Source organism: Heterodontus francisci, chromosome 20, assembly GCF_036365525.1.
Source record: "Heterodontus francisci isolate sHetFra1 chromosome 20, sHetFra1.hap1, whole genome shotgun sequence".
Lineage (NCBI taxonomy): Eukaryota > Metazoa > Chordata > Chondrichthyes > Heterodontiformes > Heterodontidae > Heterodontus > Heterodontus francisci.
Genome location: NC_090390.1, coordinates 12,608,116 through 12,629,580, shown reverse-complemented (window position 1 = coordinate 12,629,580; position 21,465 = coordinate 12,608,116). Strand labels below are relative to the sequence as shown.

The 21,465-nt window shown below is 44.6% G+C and overlaps 1 protein-coding gene across 1 annotated transcript in view; it reads right to left on the bottom strand.

The window, feature by feature from the left end:
* tacr2 (tachykinin receptor 2) overlaps positions 1-21,465 on the bottom strand; it is a 456,109-nt gene that overhangs the window by 430,950 nt on the left and 3,694 nt on the right. Inside the window, exon 2 of the mRNA XM_068053305.1 lies at positions 3,961-4,155. Within this exon, the coding sequence (XP_067909406.1) occupies positions 3,961-4,155 (195 nt within the window). The remainder of the gene's footprint in view (positions 1-3,960; positions 4,156-21,465) is intronic.

Sequence of the window (21,465 nt, the reverse complement as noted above, 5' to 3'; positions counted from 1 at the left end):
CTGAAAGGGAGCAGGGAGGGGGGATACACAGGGGTCTAACTCTGCATTCTGAAAGGGAGGAGGGAGGGGGGATACACAGGGGTCTAACTCTGCATTCTGAAAGGGAGCAGGGAGGGGGGATACACAGGGGTCTAACTCTGCATTCTGATAGGGAGGAGGGAGGGGGGATACACAGGGGTCTAACTCTGCATTCTGAAAGGGAGGAGGGAGGGGGGATACACAGGGGTCTAACTCTGCATTCTGAAAGGGAGGAGGGAAGGGGGATACACAGGGGTCTAACTCTGCATTCTGAAAGGGAGGAGGGGGGGATACACAGGGGTCTAACTCTGCATTCTGAAAGGGAGGAGGGAGGGGGGATACACAGGGGTCTAACTCTGCATTCTGAAAGGGAGGAGGGGGGGATACACAGGGGTCTAACTCTGCATTCTGAAAGGGAGCAGGGAGGGGGGATACACAGGGGTCTAACTCTGCATTCTGAAAGGGAGGAGGGAGGGGGGATACACAGGGGTCTAACTCTGCATTCTGAAAGGGAGCAGGGAGGGGGGATACACAGGGGTCTAACTCTGCATTCTGAAAGGGAGGAGGGAGGGGGGGATACACAAGGGTCTAACTCTGCATTCTGTAAGGGAGGAGGGAGGGGGGATACACAGGGGTCTAACTCTGCATTCTGAAAGGGAGCAGGGAGGGGGGATACACAGGGGTCGCACTCTGCATTCTGAAAGAGAGGAGGGAGGGGGGATACACAAGGGTCTAACTCTGCATTCTGAAAGGGAGGAGGGAGGGGGGATACACAGGGGTCGCACTCTGCATTCTGTAAGGGAGGAGGGAGGGGGAATACACAGGGGTCTAACTCTGCAATCTTAAAGGGAGGAGGAAGGGGGAATACACAGGGGTCACACTCTGCATTCTGAAAGGGAGGGGGTCTGAGATTACTGGAGGGAAAGCTGTGCTGGCATGACGGGAGGTACCATGTACCGTCCCTCCGTTAACAGTGTACGCTCTGCGTTTGTGAGGGGGCTTTGGCACACTCGGCACCCTGTGTATGGGGTGGGTGCCAGAAAGGGCAGGAGCATTAAGGTTTTATGGATGGTGGGGGCAATCAATTCAGCTGGTAGGATCTTGATGTGGTCATGCTGTGCCACTCTGAATGTTGGCCAAGATGGGCAATGCCATGGTACGCCACATAGTTGATCCAGGAAAGCAGCTGATGTACCCGTCAACATCCATCCATGCCCTATTAGGAACCTTCGAATACATGCAGGGTTCAACTTTATTTATCACATGGAAATAGGTATGGCTCATCCTACATTGTGTGATCCTCTGCATGTGAGGATCCATATGTGCCAGAGACAATACCAACAGGCAGGTGCGATCCACGTAGAGGCCCCCGGTCGTGAGCAGCAGCCCCCAAGGGGAGCTCGCCATTACATTTGCCGTGCATCTGCAGGCCCCACATGACATGCCATCGGATGTCAGAGCACCAGTGTCAGAGGAGATTGCGCATATAGAGAGGGTAGTGACACATCACTGTGCCCTGCTCAAGGATGACCTGCAGCCCATGGGCTCCGGTGGACATCCCATGCTTTTGTTCCTCATAGTGGCAGTGTTTTTCAGGCCTGATGCATCTGCAGCCTTTTAGGGGCCCACCAGAGACCTTTGCAGGGTCACACAGTCAGCAGTGCACCACTGCATCAGGGAGGTCACCAATGCCCTGCACTGGAGGGCCAGTGAGGACGTCCGCTTCAGGACGGACCCTAACAGCCAGGGCCAGATGGCCATTGGTTCTGGCACCATTGACGGAGAACCATAGGTTATAATGTTCATAGACTGCACTCATGTGGTCATCAGGCCTACTGGCAGGCTACCACCTGCAGACGTCACCATTAAAGGAGCCCTCTCAATCTAGGTGAAGCTGGAATGTGAACACCGCAGATGCTTGCTGTGAATGTGTGACCGTTTCTCAGGCAGCTGCCATGACACCTGGGTCTTGCGCCACTGCTGTTCACTGAACTGGCTCAGATGGAGGGGTGGCTTCTTGGAGATAAGGGCTATCCTTTGCAGACATGGCTCCTGACACCGGTGAGAGACTCCACCACTGCTGCAGAGGAGAGATACAATGCCAGCCACTGAGCTACATGAGCCACCATTGAGCAGGAAATCGGCATGCTGAAAGAGCACCTCCAATGCCTGTATGGATAGGGTGATGCCCTGTACTACAGGCTGAAGAGGCCAGCTCCTTTCTTTGCTGCTCTGCACAACTATGCACCCAATAGGGGGCAGGCCTGGCATGATGAGGAGAGATGTCAACAGGATTCCTCCTCGGACTATGAGGACGCTGAGGACCTACAACATGAAAGACGCATGGGAGGGCAGATGGCACCCAGGCTCTGCACGCAGGGCTAGCAGTGAGTTAGGGATATACGGAAGTGTCTTATCAGACAAAGGCTGTCTGTTCCATAGGAACCGACATGAGCTCTCCAAGCCACACATCGCCCTCGCTCACCTGCTGTGCACCAGTCCACATCTGCAGCATCCCTGTGTAAACCACTAGAGGCAGCAGCTGGCTAAGCCAATGTCCATGTCACTGCATCTGTCGAGACGCTCATGTGTAATGGTGGCATGGCAATGATGTTATTGCATACATTGGCTCTCCTGAAGGGCCAACAGTGCAAAGGGATGTGACATTAGCACTACATGCTGGCACACATCATTCACACAGAGAAAAGGACACACATGTTGGTGAGGAATATTTAGTGAAAGACATATTTACATTGCTGTGACACCCGTGCATTCCCATTTGTATCAGTGTGTTCCCTGTAAACCTCTGTAATACCTTTGATGGTCTATTTAAGTCTCACATCCTGGAATGTGCAAATTTAAGATTATTCACCCAGATGCAGCACACCTACAAGAAGGAATGTTACACTTGAATGGAAGAAGAGGATCGCAACTTCACAGGACACTGGGACACAGCAGGGTAAGTATGTGACGGCAAAGCAGAAAGTGCTGGGGTCACTCAGCAGGTCATGCAACATCTGTGGAGAGAGAAGCAGAGTTAACTTTCAGGTCTGTGAACTTGGACAAGTTAACTCTGCTTCTCTCTCCACAGATGCTGCCTGACCTGCTGGATTTCTGCAGCACTTTCTGCTTTGCTTCCAGATTGACAGCAGCCCCACTCTTCAGCAGTCAGGTAAGTATTCTTTGACAGCTGTCAGGAACCAGGTGCTGAGGCGCGTAAAATAGGGCCCCAGCATCTGCTGCACAACTGTCAAAGGGTTCCTCACTGCGCCGAATGTTCCGCCTCTCCCCACGTTATATCGGGGGGGGAGGCTTGGCGCAGTGATGCTAACGAGTCCCTGCGCGTACTATCGTGGGGGCTCTATGGCGGCCGCTAAATGCAGGCACCGCGTTGAGTTCAAAGGCGGCGCCCCAATAAAATTCAGCCCATAGTGTCTGGTACAGATGGTCACACACAAGCAAAACAATAATGGAATTAAAGCCCTTTGCTTCAAGTAGTGGCACCATTGGCCATAGAGAATGTCGGGCTGTAGGGGTATCAACAAAAACAGCCTGGACTTAAGGGAATTCATCAATCAGGTTAACTAAACTTTATGACAAAGCAAAAGCAGCACAATTTCCAAATCACAAGACCCTCAGTTTAATCAAAATTGACAACTACCCAACAGAGTTCAAGCCTATCTATTCTATCCTGATAGTTTCTTCCAATGAAACACAGCCATTTTCACACAAATTCCAGTTACAGTAGCTCAAGGTTTTGCACCAGGAGGTATCAGTTGCTGCAAAGCAAAATGTTACCAAATTTGTGACAATTGGCTGTTTTTCCCCTGAAAATACGGAATTTATTTTTGGAAAATAGCCCACAATTGCAAATAGGCCATAATTAGTATTAGCTGTACCAGCAGGACTGAGATTGCAGGGAATTGATAAACAGGTTCTTACGTCAGTTGATTTTGTCCTCCGACATCCCCAGGCCAGTCCACTATACAAATCACTCTGCTGTCCGATTGCACAATATGGGCATAGAAACACTGTGGGAATGCTAGAGCCAGGGCCAGGATCCAGATGACAGCAATCACTCTCTTAGTCGAGCTGGAGGACAGTCTGGGCTTCAAGGGGTGGATGATGGCAATGTACCTGATGCAGCAAGATACAGCAAGTGTTACATAGCAGATAGTCAGACAGCACTTCTCACTCCCCCATATTATCCTCATTCTCCATCTACAATTACATAGAACATACAGCACAGGAAAAGGTCATTCGGCCCAACAGTCAGTGATTATGCTCCACACAAGCCTCTTCCTACCTCACTTCACCCAACCTATCCTTTTACTCATTTCTCCCTCAGATACTTACCCGGCTTCCCATTCAAAGCATCTATGAATTAATTGCACAGTTATTGAGAGCTGACTTTAGTAGAGTCACAGGTGTTCTATACAAAGTGTCATATCTCAGCTCCCAGTGTAAGAGTCTAATAAATAGAGGCATGCCACTCCCGTCAAATGCGCATCATGTGCCATGTGGGAACTCCAGGACACTTCTTGCATCCTGGACAATCACATGTGTAAGAAATGTCACCAGCTGGAGGAGATCGTGCTCTGGGTTTTGTAATTTGAGCAGCAGCTGGTGTTACGGTGGTGCATCCGTGAGTCTGAGAGCTAGTCACCTCTCAGCTTAAGAGTGCAGGCAGCGAGGGAATGGGTGACCTCCAGGCAGTCAAGGAAATCCCGGAGTGCATCTTGCTCTCTAACTGTATTCAGTTCTGAGCACTGGTGAGAGCGATGGTTTCTCTGGAGAGTGCAGCCAGAGCCAGGTCCACAGCACCATGTGTGGCTCAGCTGTACTGGGGGCAGGAGGAAGGTCAGAAAAACAAAAATAATAGGGGATTCAATAGTTAGGGGAACAGACAGGCATTTCTGCAGCTGCAGATTTAATTCTAGGATAGTAAGTGGCCTCCCTGGTGCTAGGGTCAAGAATTTTACTGAGCGGCTGCAGAGCATTCTGAAGGAAGAGGGCAAACAGCCAGTGGTCATGGTTAATATTGGTACCAACAACAGACGTAGAAAGAGGGATGAGGTCGTGCAGGCAGATTTTAGAGAGCTAGGAAAGAAATTAATAAGCAGGACCTCAAAAATGGTAATCTCCAGATTACTCCCTGTGTCACACACTACTGAATACAGAAATAGGAGGAGAGAGCATGGCTAGAGAGATGGTGCAGGTGGGACAGTTTTAGATTCCTGGGGCATTGAGACAGATTCTAGATGAGGTGGGGCTTGCTTGGCAAGGGGATGGCAATCTGAGTGTCAATTCAGAAGGGAGACAAGCAAAGCTAGAAATAGAAGGCAGAAAATTAGCAAGCAAGTGTGGAAGGCGGGGGAAACAAAGGCTAGAAAATAGACAGCAAAGGAGTTGTTCAGTGATTAGTGGTATACACTTCAAAGCAAAGAGTCTAATGAATAAGGCAGACAAGTTGAGGGCACAGATACACACTTGGAAGTATATATCCTAGCTATTATAAAATGTGATTAAAGAAGGGCAGGAATGGTAGCTCACCATTCCAGGTTTACAGGGGGGATAAAGCAGGGAGGGTTGCAGTGTTGGTTAAAGAAACAAATCACAGCTGTGAGGAGGGATGAAATGCTGGAAGGACCATCAAATGAGGCCATATGGGTTGAAGTGAAGGACAAAAAAGATGCAATCACACTACTGAGAGTGTACTGCAGATCCTCAAACAGTCAGAGGGCAATAGAAGAGCAAATATATAGGCAAATTGCTGAGAAGTACAGAAACAATAGGGTAGTGATAGTAGATTTACACTTGCCCTAATTTTAATTGGGATTGGAATCAGTGAAAAAGGTAAAGAGGCCGTAGAATTCTTAAAATGCATTCAGGGGAACTTTGTTAACCAATACGTAACAAGCTCAGCAAGAGAAGGGACAGTTCTGGGCTTAGTTTTAGGAAATGAAGCTGGGCATGTTGGGATAACAATGGGAGAGCATTTTGTGAGTAGTGATCACAATACAGTTAGATTTAGAGTAGTTATGGAAAAGGATAAAGATAGATCAGGAATAAAAGTTCTCAATTAAGGAAAGGCCAAATTTACTAAGCTGAAATTTGATTTAGCAGAAGTGGACTGAAAACAACTACTTGAAGGTAAATCAGTTTCAGAGCAGTGGGAGGCATTCAACGAGAAAATAATGAGGGTTCTGTATCAATATATTCCTACAAATAAAAAGGGTTAGATTCCCAAATCTAGAACCAATTGGATATCAAGGAACATACAAGGTAGTGTAAGGCAAAAAATAGAAACTTATGTCAGATACTGAGAGTTCAATACTGCAGAAAGCCTAGAGGTGTATAAAAAGTGCAGGGTGAAATTCAAAAGGAAGTTAGTAAAACAGAGGACATGAAAAATATTGTCAAGTAAAATCAAAGGAAAACCCAGAGATGTTTTATACATAAAGAGTAAGAGGATAACTCAGGAAAGAGTAGAACTGATGAGAGTCCATTACAGTAACATGTGGAGGCACAAAACAAGGGCACGGTTCTTTATGAATAATTTGCATCAGTTTTCATGAAAGAGGGGGACGGTGTGTACATTGTAGTTGATGAGGAGGAGTGTAAAACATTGGATGAGATAAACATAGGGAGGGAGAAAATATTAAGTTGAAAGGGGATATGAAATACATGAAATGGATTCCAGGCTGTTAAGAGAATCAAGAGAGGCAATAGTGCATGTTCTGACCATCATTTTCCACCCCCTGGTGTGGTGCCAAGGGACTAGAGGACTGCAAAGCTTGTACTGTTGTTTAAAAAGGGAGGGAAGAATAGACAAAATAATTACAGACCAGTCAGCCTAACCTCAGTGGTGGGCAAATTATTGGAAAAAATTCCAAGGGACAGTACTAATCATCATTAGAAAGGTACATAAGAAATAGGAACAGCAATAGACCATAAGGCTGGTCGAGATTGTCAACCAATCAATACAATCACGGCTAATCTTTGGCTTCAACTCCACTTTCCTGCCTGCCCCTCAGATCCCTGAATCTCTAAGAGACCAAAAATCTGTCTATCTCAGCCTTAAATATATTCAACGATGGAGCATCCACAACCCTCTGGGGTAGAGAATTCCAAAGATTCTCAACCCTCTGAGTAAAGACATTTCTCCTCATCTCAGTCTTAAATGATCGGCCCCTTATCCTGAGCCTGTGCCCCTGTGTACTAGGTTCCCTAGCCATGGGAAACAATGTCTCATTGTCTATCCTGCCAAGCCCTTTCAGAATATTGTGAGTTTCAATGAGATCACCTCTCATTCTTCTAAGCTCCAGAGAGTATCAACACAATTTACTCAGCCTCTCATTCCAGGAACTAATCCAGTGAACCTTCGTTGTACTGCCTCCAATGTAAGTATATCTGTCCTTAGATATAGAGACCAAAACTGCACACAGTGCTCCAGATGTGGTCTCACCGAAACCCTATAAAATTGTAGCAAGACCTCGTTATTGTGGTATTCCAATCCACTAGCAATAAAGGCCAACATTCCACTTGCCTTTCTAATTGCTTGCTGTAACTGCATGCTGGCATACTGTATTCCTTTTACAAGTACACCCAAGTCTCTCTCAACCTCAACATTTCAAGTTTCACTCTTCTTCAAAAAAATTCTGCTTTTCTTACAACAAAAATGAATAACCTCACACTTCCCCACATTATACTCAACCTGCCACCTTGTTGCTCACTCACTTAACCTGCCTATATCTCTTTGCAGCCTCTGTGTCCTCCTTACAGCTTGCCTTCCCAACTAGCTTTGTATCGTCAGCAATTGTAGATACATTACTCTTGATCTTTTTGTCAACGTCATTAATGTAGATTGTAAATAGCTGAGACCCCAGAACCGATTCTTGTAGCATTCCACTAGTTACGATCTGCCAACTTGAAAATGTCCCATTTATCCCTACTCTTTGCTTCCTGTCCATAACCAATCCTCTATCCATGCTAATATATCACCCCCAACTCGATAAGCCCTTATCTTGTGTATTAACCTTTTCTGCGGCACCTTAACAAATGCCTTTTGGAAATCCAAATATACTACATCTACTGGTTCCCCTTTACCTACCCTACTATTTACATCCCAAAAATCTTAATAAATTTGGCAAACATGATTTCCCTTTTATAAAACTATGATCACTTTATCTGATCATAGTATGATTTTCTAAGTGCATTGTTAAGACTTGCTTAATAATAGATTCCAACATTTTCCCAATGGCTGATGTAAGAGTAACTGGACTGCACTGCCCATTAGTTCTCTCCCTTCTTTCTTGAATAACAATGTTACATTTGCTCACTTCCAATCTGCTGGGACCATTCTAGAATCTAGGGAATTTTGTAAAATCATGACCAGCGCATCCACTATCTCTGCAGCTACCTCTTTTAGAACCCTAGGATGTAGGCCATCGAGTCCTGGGGACTTGTCAAATTTTAGCTCCTTAAGTTTCTCCAGTACTTTTTTATCTGCTGGTATCAATTACCTTAATTTCCTCACTCTTATTAGCCCCTAGGTTATCTTCTATTCTGACATGTAACTTGTCTCTTCCACTGTGGAGACAGGCACAAAATATTTGTTCAATGTCTCTGCTATTTCCTCATTCCCCATGATAATCTCTCCTGTTTCTGTCTCTAAAGGACCAATGTTTACTTTAACTACTCCCTCCTTTTATGTATTTGTAAAAGCTTTTACAATCTGTTTTGATATTCCTGGCTGGTTTACTCTCATTCTATTTTTTCCCTTTTTCAAAAAAAAATCAATGTTTTGGTGGCCGATTACTCGTTTCTAAAACAGTCCCAATCCTCAGACTTACTACTATTCTGTACAACATTATAAGCTGCTTCTTTTAATCTAATACTATCCATAACATCCTTAGTAAGCCACAGATGAATCTTTCTTACTTTTGGTGAACATTTTGAATTGTTTCTTTAAATGTTTCCAACTGCTTATTGACTGCCATACCTTTTAATCTATTTACCCAATCAACCTTAGCCAGTGTTCCCCTCACACCTAAGTAATTGGCTTTGTTTAAGTTTAAGATTCATGTTTGGGACTGTAGTATGTCGCTTTCAAACTTAATATGAAAATCAATTGCATCATGATCAGATTTTCTCAGTGTATCATTTACTATGACATTACTAATTAACCTTGCCTCATCGCACAAAGCTAGATCTAAAATAGTTTTATCCTCAGTTGGTTTCACAACATATCATTCCAGGAAACTGTCATGAAAGCATTCTATAAACCCATCTTCCAGACCAATTTGATTGGTCCAGATGTGAAGATTAAAGTCCCCCATAATTGTTACATTGTCTTTGTTACTTGCTCCAATAATGTCTTGCTTAATGCTCTGTCCAATGGTATACTGTTAAGGAGCCTATAAACTACTTCCACTAGCGTTTTCTGACCCTTGCTATTCCTAATCTTAACACCTACTGTTTCTACTTCCTGATCTTCTGAGCCAAGATCCTTGCTCACTACTGTCCTTATGTCATCGTTTACTATCAGGGCTACACCTCCTCCTTTTCCATTCTATTTTTTTGAAATGTTGTGTACCCTGAAATATTTATTTCCCAACCTTAGTCACCTTGTAGCCACATCTCTGTTATGGCAATTAGATCAGAATTATTTCTCTCTTTTGCGCCACTAGTTCATCTCTCTTATTGTGGATGCTTCATGTATTCAGATAAAGAGCCTTTAATTTTATTTGTTTACTATTATCCTTTGCATGGCTAGCTGTGCTATTTTTAGATTTAGTTACTTTGGTCTATGTTCAAGTTCATATTACTTGGACATAATTATCAGCTAGTCTACTCAACAACTCATTCTACAGATCCTGCCCAAAATCTTAGACTTTCCTCTTCAACTATATGATGGTTATGCATCTTAAGCAAAGTGGAAGGATCTCTGCAGAATATGTTGTGGCAGAGGGATACAGGAGCCAGAGTAGAACATTTAGCCCCCAAGCTTGTTCCAACATTCAGTGAGATCATGGCTGATCTGCGACCTAACTCCATAGACCTGCTTTTTCCCCATATCCCTTAATACCTTTAGATAACAAAAACCTATCAATCTCAGATTTTAAAATGAACAATTGTTCTAGCACCAGTTGTCATTTTTGGAAGAGAGTTTCAAATTTCTACCACCCTTTGTGTGTAGAAGTGTTTCCTAATTTCACTCCTGAAACATCTGGCTCTAATATTTAGACTATGCCCCCTAATCCTGGACTCCCCAGCCAGCGGAAATAGGTAGATAGAGGGAAGCTATCTGTTTCCCTTAATATCTTGAAAATTTGATCAAATCACCCCTAACCTTCTAAATTCCAGCGAATGCAGCCCTAGTTTGTGTAATCTCTTGTTGTAATTTAACCCTTGTAGTCCAGATATCGTTCTGGCAAATCTGTGTTGAAGGTCTGGTTCCCACAATTGCTCACAGTATTTGCCGTGTGGTCCAACCAGGGCTTTGCATATATTAAGGATGACTTCTATCCCCTTGGATTCGCGTCCTCTTGATATAAAGGCCAGCATTCCATTAGACTTTTTGATTATTTTCTGTACCTGTTCATGACATTTTAATCATCTAAAAGGGAACCCAAAAAACTTCTACCAGCATGTAAATAGGAAGCGGCTAGTAAGAGGTGGGATGGGACCTATTAGCCTCAAAGAGGGTGATATGTACTTAGAGACACGGCAAGGCTAGAATACTTAGTAAACACCAAGACAAAGTATTCATTAAGAAGATGCTGACAAAATATTGGGAGAGGGAATGGATAGGGTGGAAATTATTGGGCAGTATGTATTGGAAATGCTGGCTATGCTTAGAGTGAATAAGTTGCCTGGTCCGGATGGCTTGCATCCCAAGTTGCTAAAGGAAGTGAGGGTGGAGATAGTAGAAGGGCTTGCCATAATCTTGCAATTTCCCTAGATAAGTGCCTATTAACTTTTTCCTTGATTATTGTTTCTATAACCTTACCCACCACTGATGTTAAACTGACCAGCCTGTAGTTACTAGGAATGCCCTTACACAATTGTTTGAAAAAGGGTGTCACATTTGCCATTCTCCAATCCTCTGGCACATCCCCCAGTATCTAGGAAAGATTGGAAAATTATGGAAAGCCCTTCTGCTATCTCCATCCCCATTTCCTTTAACAACCTGAGACTTATTCACCCTAAACATTGCCAGCCTTTCCAGTACATCCTGCCAATCAATTTTCATTCCATCCATTACCTATCATCTCCACTTTCACCAATATTTTGTCAGCATCCTCTTCCTTATTAAACACATATACAAGGTACTTATTAAGTATTCTAGCCTTGCCTTGTGCCTCTAAGCTTATATCAGTTTCTTTGTCCCTAGTATGCCCCGCCCCACCTCTTAACTACCCGTTTACTATTTATATGCCCGGAGAAGAATTTTGGGTTTCCCTTTTATGCTATTCTATTCTGATATTCTCTCTTTGCCAGTCTTACTTGCTTCTTCAATTCCCTTCTCAACTTATTGTGTTTGGCCTGGTTCTCACTTGAAGACTTCACCTAACATGTATCATACACCCTCTTTTTGTGTTTAATTATTTAACATGGCTGCCTTTTCCATATTCCCATTGACAATATCACCATTTTAAGTTTTCAAGGGGCTCACATTGCATGACCATCCCCTTTTTCTTAATATAATTGTAAAGGTTTTTGTGTTAATTTTGATTATGGCTCTGTCATAGAAGACAGAGGGTAGCAGTGGAAGGGTGCTTTTCTGAATGGAGGGATGTGACTAGTGGTGTTCCGCAAGGATCAGTGCTGGGACCTTTGCTCTTTGTAGTGTATATAAATGATTTGGAGGAAAATGTAGCTGGTCTGATTAGTAAGTTTGCGAACGACACAAAGGTTGGTGGAGTTGCGGATAGTGTTGAAGATTGTCAGAGGATACAGCAGGATATAGATCGGTTGGAGACTTGGGCGGAGAAATGGCAGATGGAGTTAAATCCGGACAAATGTGAGGTAATGCATTTTGGAAGGTCTAATGCAGGTGGGAAGTATACAGTAAATGGCAGAATCCTTAGGAGTATTGACAGGCAGAGAGATCTGGGCGTACAGGTCCACAGGTCACTGAAAGTGGCAACGCAGGTGGATAAGGTAGTCAAGAAGGCATACTGCATGCTTGCCTTCATCAGTCGGGGCATAGAGTATAAAAATTGGTAAGTCATGCTGCAGCTGTACAGAACTTTAGTTGGGCCACACTTAGAATATTGCGTGCAATTCTGGTCGCCACACTACCAGAAGGACATGGAGGCTTTGGAGAGGGTACAGAAGAGGTTTACCAGGATGTTACCTGGTCTGGAGGGCATTAGCTATGAGGAGAGGTTGGATAAACTCGGATTGTTTTCACTGGAACGACGGAGGTGGAGGGGGCGACATGATAGAGGTTTACAAAGTTATAAGCGGCATGGACAGAATGGATAGTCAGAAGCTTTTTCCCAGGGTGGAAGAGTCAGTTACTAGGGGACATAGGTTTTAGGTGAGAGGGGCAAAGTTTAGAGGGGATGTACGAGGCAAGTTCTTTACACAGAGGGTGGTGAGTGCCTGGGACTTGTTGCCGGGGGAGGTGGTGGAAGCAGGTACCATAGAGACCTTTAAGAGGCATCTTGACAAATACATGAATAGAATGGGAATAGAGGGATACGGACCCCGGAAGTGCAGAAGGTTTTAGTTTAGGCAGGCATCAAGATCGGCGCAGGCTTGGAGGGCCGAATGGCCTGTTCCTGTGCTGTTCTTTGTTCTTTGCAAGTTTCTTTTCATACTCCCTTTTTATAGCTCTTACTATATAGTTTTGTCACCCTTTGCTATTTGTACCTGCTCCATTTGCAGGATCTGGCTATTTTTTGCATTTTTGTGTACTTTTTCTTTAAGTTTTCAGTTGTGTCTTCGTTCTTTGGTTGTCCATGGCTGTCTTTTTTCACAAGTAGAACTCTTGTCCCATTGGAGTATAAACTCGTTCTTTATTACATTAAATTCATTTTTGAACACCTCTGTGACGGAAACCACACCGGCCAAATGGAACTATATTAATTTCATCATATGGAACACTACTTGAACTTTTTACTGGACATTGAACATAACTTGTTTAAAAGGACCACAGAGCTGAACAGCTAAAACATGGCTGCACATTTGCATTCTGCCAGACAGTTGAATAGAGAGACAATGGAAGTGCTCACTGATTCAATTAACCAGATTGGGCTGGGCAACAGTGATAATTGACCTTCTTTGTCTGTGTAAGACCCAGCACTCCACCAACTACCCCCCACCCCACCCCCACCCCCACCGAAGTGTCAAGTAAGCTTTGAAGAATCAACAATCCTCCCCAGACGATGCTGTTTCAAACAAAGAGCTGGTCACATGACTAACCTGCTGGCCAGACTGGGAATTGTTGAATTGTGCCTCACAGAAATGTTTGGGACAGACTGCAATTTGAAGACAAAAGAGAAGGAAGCTATCTCTCTGTCTCTCTCAGAAGCAAAGTCCCAGAGACCCACTGAAGCAGCTTAAGCCTCAAGACAGAGGTCTCCTTCAGCCTTCTGGTACCAGAGAAACAAGTTTGAAAGTGTGCACTGGGCCCCAGTGAGAACTGCAAGACTTCAACTCCAATCAAGGACATTACAGCAAAACTAAAGACAGTAATTGAATTCCATTTACTACTCCACCCCCCCCCCTTTATTCTTTCTCCCCCCTCGGTATCTATTGTCTGTGTGTTTCTCTTGTATGCATGCTAGCGTAGTTGCGTCGCGTATTTTAGTAATTTTAACTGAGTTACAGTGATAAGGTTAATAAACTTACATCTTTCTTGTTTAAACCGAAGAAAGCCTGTGATTGGTTCATTTACAATTACAACTGGAGAGCAGTGAATAAGGACTCACTGAGGGGTTGAGCTAAAACACCGCGTTTTAAAAGTTAAACCCTGTTACAGCCAAACCAGGAAAGGGGCCAGGGGGGAGCCTGAGACCCCTTCCTCTCCTGGTCATAACAGAAATTTGGAGGCTAGCGTCCAGATTGGACCCACAGACAAACGAGAAATTGGAAGTGGGAAATCAAATTGATCCCAATCAATAAAAAAAAGATTTTATTTACAGGTTTTCTTGTGGTTGTGGGTGCTAAAATCCTCAAGCCAGGGTGAAGTAACTTGGGATAAGTTGAAGGCCCTATCTGTGAAGGAGTTGAGAAATATGGCTTAGCAATCTGGGATCACTTTCCACGCCAAAGCTAAGAAATCGAAACTCCTAAGACTAGTGGCCAACCATTTTTTCCCTCGAATCCGAAGCAGGGTTAGAATTTGAGTCAGACAGGGTAATATTGGGAAAGATACAATTTTTAACAGAGGAAACTTGAATTAGAAGGCAGGGAGAGGGAGAGAGGAGAGAGAAAAAACCTTCCGGAAGCAACAGGAGGAAAGAGAGCGGAGGCGGCTTGAATTAGCTAGGGGGTGACAGAGTAACCCCAGTGAAAGCATGGCCAATATGGAGAATAGTAAATCGGGGCCATGTGCTGAGTTTTTAAAATGTTCCCAAGTGATTCCAAAATTTAATGAGGGAGACATGGAAGCATATTTTGTATTTTTTGAGAAACTTGACAGGCAGTTAAAATGGCAGGATGAGAGTTGAACTCTCCTGCTGCAAAGTAAGCTCATAGGAAAAGCCCATGAGGTTTATTCCCTGTGGCCAGATGAGAATTCATCAAATTATGAACTGACTAAAAATGCTATCCTCGGGGCATATGAGCTCGTACCGGAAGCCTACCGCCAGAAATTCCGAACCTTCCGGAAACAAGCTGATCAAACTTACTTGGAGTTTGAGAGAAGTAAGCAGCTGGCTTTTGACCAATGGCTGAGGGCTCTTAAAGTGCAGCCCATGTGTGAAAACCTCAGACAGGTAATTCTCCTCGAGGAATTTAAGAACTCTCTCCCTCTCTCCATAAAGACCCACGTGGAGGAACAAAAAGTACATAAAGTGAGGCAAGCCGCAGATCTGGCTGATGAGTTTAATATACTGCTCTAATATACAAGTCGGTCTCCCAGGGGAAAACCTTTCCTAGTCACCCCCACAAATGCGAAAAGGACAAAGTGTGGGAAGGCGATAGGAGCCCAAGCAGTCCTGGGAGAGAAAGAAAATTTGGACACACAGGGGGCCCTCCTCCAGCCAAAAAAGGATAGTGCTGTAAGTAGGAGTGAGACCCGGAGACCTGTGTGCTTCCATTGTAATAAAGCAGGTCATCTAAGAGCTGACTGCTGGAAACTATGGGGAAAGCCTGTGGGGTTAATCAGGGCACACCCGACCAGTGCAGAGAAAGAGACCCTGATGGAAAGCACAGCTGAACAGGCTGCGGCTTTAACTGCAGCAATAGTAAGACCCAGAAAAAATACTGCTGTGGATGCAGGAAAATTTAATAGGATCCCTGAAGGGAGAGTAACCCCATACCCCTCAAGTGGGGCAAGCAAGCCCATAGTAATCCTTAGGGACACAGGGGCCACTAGATCCCTTTTGCTGGGAAAAGGCCTGATCTTTCCCCCACAGAGTGCAGTAAATACCAGAATGGTGGTGAATGGTATTGGAGGGCAGTTTACGCCAGTACCTTTACACCAGGTGCACTTGGAGTGTGACCAGGTTTCGGGACCAGCGACCATAGGGATTGTCCCTAGTTTACCTGTGGATGGGGTTGCCCTGCTCCTAGGTAATGATCTGGCGGGGATGAAGGTGGTAGCTTCCCCAGTAGTGAAAGAGAGGCTGCAGGAGGTCAGCGAGACAGGGCAGCGGCAGGAGATGGTCCCCTGCAGTTCCCCTGAATGTGTAGTGAATCAGGCCATGACCAAACCAGCTCCCCCAGAGGAGACTGAATCAGCACTGCAGGCAGATGACCATGTGGTCTGTCTGTTGGAAACTTTCTTTTGAAAGTTAGAGGAATGGATTAGATGGGCCTTCCGTAGTTGAGGCTCAGTGAGCTGATCCAGTATTGAAAAAATTAGCACAGACTGCCCAGACTGAAATTGAAGCAGAGGGAATCCCTGATTGCCACTGTCTGAAGAATGAGATACAGATGAGGAAGTGGAGATCTCCTCACAGACCTGAGGACAAAGGGTGGACAGTGGTTCACCAAGTAGTGGTGCTACAGAGGTACCAGAGAGAAATATTAAGAATGGCCCAGGGGATTACAGTGGCTGTACATATTGGTAGACGAAACAGCAAAGCCCGCATCAGGCAGCGGTTTGACTGGCCAAACTCCACAAAGATGTAGCGGAGTACTGTAGGAGTTGCCACCTGTGCCAGGTTGAGGAGAAACCCCAACCTACAGCAAAATCTTCACCCCTAGTTCCTGTATTGGCTTTTGGGAAATCCTCCAGCAGAGGGTTAGTGAATTGTAAGGGACACCTGCCAAGAACAAAAGGGAACAGTCAGGCACAGGTCTGGCAAAAAGTTATAGAGGAAAGGGGAAAAAGAGACAAAGAGGACAGGTTAAAGGAGGTCCGGGAGGATTCCCAAATGAAAACCCCTACTGTCCAGTCAGCCAACCCCAAATTATTTGGAAAAATTAGACCCCACAGCCTCCTATGTAAATGCAGACACCAGAGGCACCTCACCAGGGTTGCTAACAGCATTTACAGAAACCTGCAGGGACAAAGAATGTCCTCAAGAGGGCAGAGAAACCATGAGGGTGATGCCTCACCTAGTCAAAGTGCCGCAGGGGAGTGCAGTAGAATCTGGACAAATACCTGCAAGCAGGAATGTTCCAGAGGACAAAGGGAAGATTAGCAAAGAATTCTCCCTCACAGTCAGGAGAAAAGGGAACCAACAATACCCTGAAGTGAACAGCACTTGCATGACTCACCAGAGCACTGAAAGTGAGGTCAGCGTGGATCCACCCACTGCCGACTCCCATGATCAGAGCTCCAAATCAGGGCTAATTATAATCTAACCATCCCTCTGCAGACCCCAACAGGAACAAAGGCACCCCAGACAATCATGGAAATGTGCAAATTCCAAACCTCCCCAAAAATCCCATGTTTATTGGGATGCCCATTCCCAACGCATTGCAAGCTGATAGTGAAGAAACTTTAAACCCCTTGGGCAACACATAACTATCTCAGACAAACCTCAAGGAAAAGGGGCAGTTTAAAGCAGCACTACTATAAAGGAAAGACAGGTTGTAACAATTTTAAGATTTAGGGATGAATGAGAATGAATGAGAGACATGCATGTGTACTTTCCTGTATTGTCCCTTCCTTCTAATTTATAATGAAATGCTCCCCTAATGTCACATTTCATTCGGCGAGAGGTGGAGGTGTGACAGAAACCACACCAGCCAAATAGAAACATACTAATTTTGTCATATGGAACACTACTTGAACTTTTTATTGGACGCTGACCATAACTTGTTTAAGAGGACCACGGAGCTGAACAGCTAAAACATGGCTGCACATTTGCATTCCGAAAGACAGTTGAATACAGAGACAATGTAAGTGCTCACTGGTTCAAATAACCAGATTGGGCTGGGCAACAGTGATAATTGATGCTCTTTGTCTATGTAAAAGCCAGCATTCCACCACCTGCACCCCACCCCCACCCATCCCCCCAATGAGTGTGTCTAGTAAGCTTTGAAGAATCAACAATTCTGCCCAGACGATGCTGTTTCAAACAAAGAGCTGGTCACATAACTAAACTGCTGGTCAGACTGGGAACTGTTGAATTGTGCCTTACAGAAATGTTTGGGGCAGACTGCAATTTGAAGACAAAAGAGAAGGAAGTTATCTCTGTCTCTCTCTCAAGTAAAGTCCCAGGGTCCCATGGAAGCAGCTTAAGCCTCAGGATAGAGGACCACTTCAGCCTTCTGGTACCAAAGAAACAAGTTTGAAAGTGTGCACTGGACCCCAGCGAGAACTGCTAGACTTCATCTCCAATCAAGGAATTTACAGCAAAACTAAAGACAGTAATTGAATTCCTTTTTTTATTCATTCATGGGATGTGGGCGTCACTGGCTAGGCCAGCATCTATTGTCCATCCCTAATTGTCCTTGAGAAGGAGCTGCCTTCTTGAACTAATGCAGTCCATGTGTGGTAGGGACACACACTGTGCTGTTAGGAAGGGAGTTCCAGGATCTTTGACCCGGCGACAGTGAAGGAATGGTGTGTGGCTTGGAGGGGAACTTGCAGGTGGTGGTCTTCCCATGCATTTGCTGCCCTTGCCCTTCTAGTTGGTAGAGGTCACAGGTTTAGAAGGTGCTGTCTAAGGAACCTTGGTGTGTTGCTGCAGTGCATCTGTGCATCGGTGGTGGAGGGAGTGAATGTTTGTGCATGGGGTGACAATCAAGTGGGCTGCTTTGTCCTGGATGTTGTCAAGCTTCTTGAGTGTTTTTGGAGCTGCACCCATCCAGGCAAGTGGAGAGTATTCCATCACAGTCCTGACTTGTGCCTTGTAGATGGCGGACAGGCTTTGGGGAGTCAGGAGGTGTGTTACTCACCGCAGGATTCCTCGCCTCTGACCTGCTCCTGTAGGTATTTATGTGGCTACTCCAGTTCAGTTTCTAGTCAATGGTGACCTCTAGGATGTTGATAGTGAGGGATTCAGCGATGGTAATGCCATTGAATGTCAAGGGCGAAAGTTAAATTCTCTCTTGTTGGAGATGGCCATTGCCTGGCACTTGTGTGGCGCAAATGCTACTTGCCACTTATCAGCCCAAGCCTGGATATTGTCCAGGTCTTGCTGCATTTCTACACGGACTGCTTCAGTATCTGAGGAGTCGCGAATGGTGCTGAACATTGTGCAATTATCAGCAAACATCCCCACTTCTGATCTTATGATTGAAGGAAGGTCATTGATGAAGCAGCTGAAGATGGTTGGGTCGAGGACACTACCCTGAGGAACTCCTGCAGTGATGTCCTGGAGCTGAGATGATTGAACACCAACAACCACAACCATCTTCCTTTGTGATAGGTATGACTCGAACCAGCAGAGAGTTTTCCCCCTGATTCCCATTGACTCCAGTTTTGCTCTGGCTCCTTGATGCCATTCTTGGTCAAATGCTGCCTTGATGTCAAGGGCAGTAACTCTCACCTCACCTCTTGAGTTCAGCTCCCTCTTTATTCTTTCTCCCCTTCTGTATCTATTTGTCTGTATGTTTATCTCGTATGCATGCTAGCGTGGTTGTGTCATGTATTTTAGTAATTTTAACTGAGTTAGAGTGATAAGGTTAATAAACTTACATCTTTCTTGTTTAAACCTAATAAAGCCTGTGATTGGTTCATTTACAATTACAATTAGAGAGCAGTGAGCAAGGACTCACTGAGGGATTAAACCCGGTCGTAACAAACTCCCACTGATCTTCTGTCTTTACCCATTAACAGAATTGTTCACTTTTCTGTGGATAGTCTCTGTCTCATCCCATTGACCTGAAACTTACCTAAATCTAGCATCTCAGTCACTGTTTTGCATTTCTCGATTTCAAACATTACATTAAACTTGATCATATTATTATCGCTATTGGATAATGTTCACGCACTGTCAGGCTGTTAGCTAAATCTGGCTCATTACTCATATGGCCTGTCCTCTTGTTGGTTGTAGAATATATTGCTACAGGAAACTATCCTGAACACACTCAAGAAATTCACTTCCTTTCTAACATGTACTAGTCTGCTTATCCCAATCAATATGAAAGTTAAAATCCCTCATTAAATCTATTCAGCATTTGCTACACACTTGTCTAATCCCTGCATTTATACAATCTACCACTTCAAGGCTGCTACCCAGGGGCCAATAAACAATTCCCACCACAGGCTTAAATCTTTTTTTATTTCTTAATTCTACCCATTAAACCTCCACTTGTCAGCTTACCTCTCATCATAGCCTCGCATTATTGAAGTGATTTCATCCTTAATCATTAGTGCTACTCCTTCCCTTCGACCATATTCCTAATCTTTCCTGTCGATCTTATAATCTGGTGTATTTAGTTCCCAGTCCTGACAGTCTTCAGCCATGTCTCAGTAATGGCTATCACGTCATGCCTTCCAAGTTGAATTTGCACCTGCAACTCATTGAATTTATTCATGACACTCCATGCATTTGTATAAAGAACACCTATTTGGATCACCCACCCTTACCTGTCCTGCCCTATTGTGTTACTCGCAAATTCCTTATTTCTCTCTCCTGGTTTAATTACTTTATATCTTTTAGAATTACCTTTACCTGTAGTGCCTAAAGCACAAATTCTGACTGTTACTCCACTCTCTTCCCTTTTGTTTGTTTTCAAACTGTTAAGTACACTATTTTTTCCACCTGAGTCATCCCCCACTTACTAGTTGAAAGTCCTTGTGGCTCCCCTATTTATGCTTTCTGTGAGGACCCTGTTTGCAGCCCAGTTCAGGTGGAGCTGTCCCACTGATACCTTGTCTTCCTGTCCCAATACTGATGCTACGGTCCATGAAATAGAACATCTCTTTCCCACACCACTCCTTCAGTCACATGTTCACCTCCCAAAATAGTTTATCCCTGTGCCAATTCACACAGGGTGTGGGTAATAATCCAGAGATCCTGTATTTAATTTAGCTCCTAGTTTCGGGCACTCTCCAAACAGGACCTCTTGTCTACTCTTCTCAATAATATTAGTGCCAACATGGATCACAACAACTGGATCCTCTCTTACCCTCTCCAATATCCTTTCAAGTCAGTTTGAGATGTCCCTCATCCTGGCAACAGGTAGGCAACATACCATTTGGGATTCTTGATCCTTTTTACAAAGGATGCTATCTGTTCCTTTGATTATTGAATCCCCTACAACTACCACATTACACTTCCCCTCCTCCTCTTCCTCCTACCCCCCACACCACCAACCCCCCACCTGGGACTGCTTCCTGCTCCAAGGCATCAAGGTCTGCTTTCTGGTTGTCCTTCTGACATTCTTTATCCTTATACTCAAATGTACGAAGTACATTGTACCTGTCAGATAGGATCAGTTTCTGAATATCCTCATTTTCCATCTCACTTGGGTATCCTTTACTCTGCAAACTATAGGTCACACAAATCCCATTCTGGACCTGTACCTCTCTGTGAGGTGTGACCGAAGTCTGGAGCAAACTGTCCAGATACTGCTTACCCTCCCTTAGGTGTTGGGAGTATCTTCAACGCGCACTCCAGGACCAGCAGAGAACCAGTCATCTTGATGCTCTGGGCTCCCAGGTCTAAAATCACTTCAACACATGGCAACTACATATTTAGTCCAGAAGGGATTTTTTGTTTAAGTATGTTACTGATATAAGGTTATGTTCAGATTACAAAGGGTTAATTCCCAAAGGTTCAGCCGACTCTTCTGATGATATTAGACACTGTGTAAACACTGTGCAATAGGTGATTGGAAATGTGAAGATGTTCTCCCAAAGAG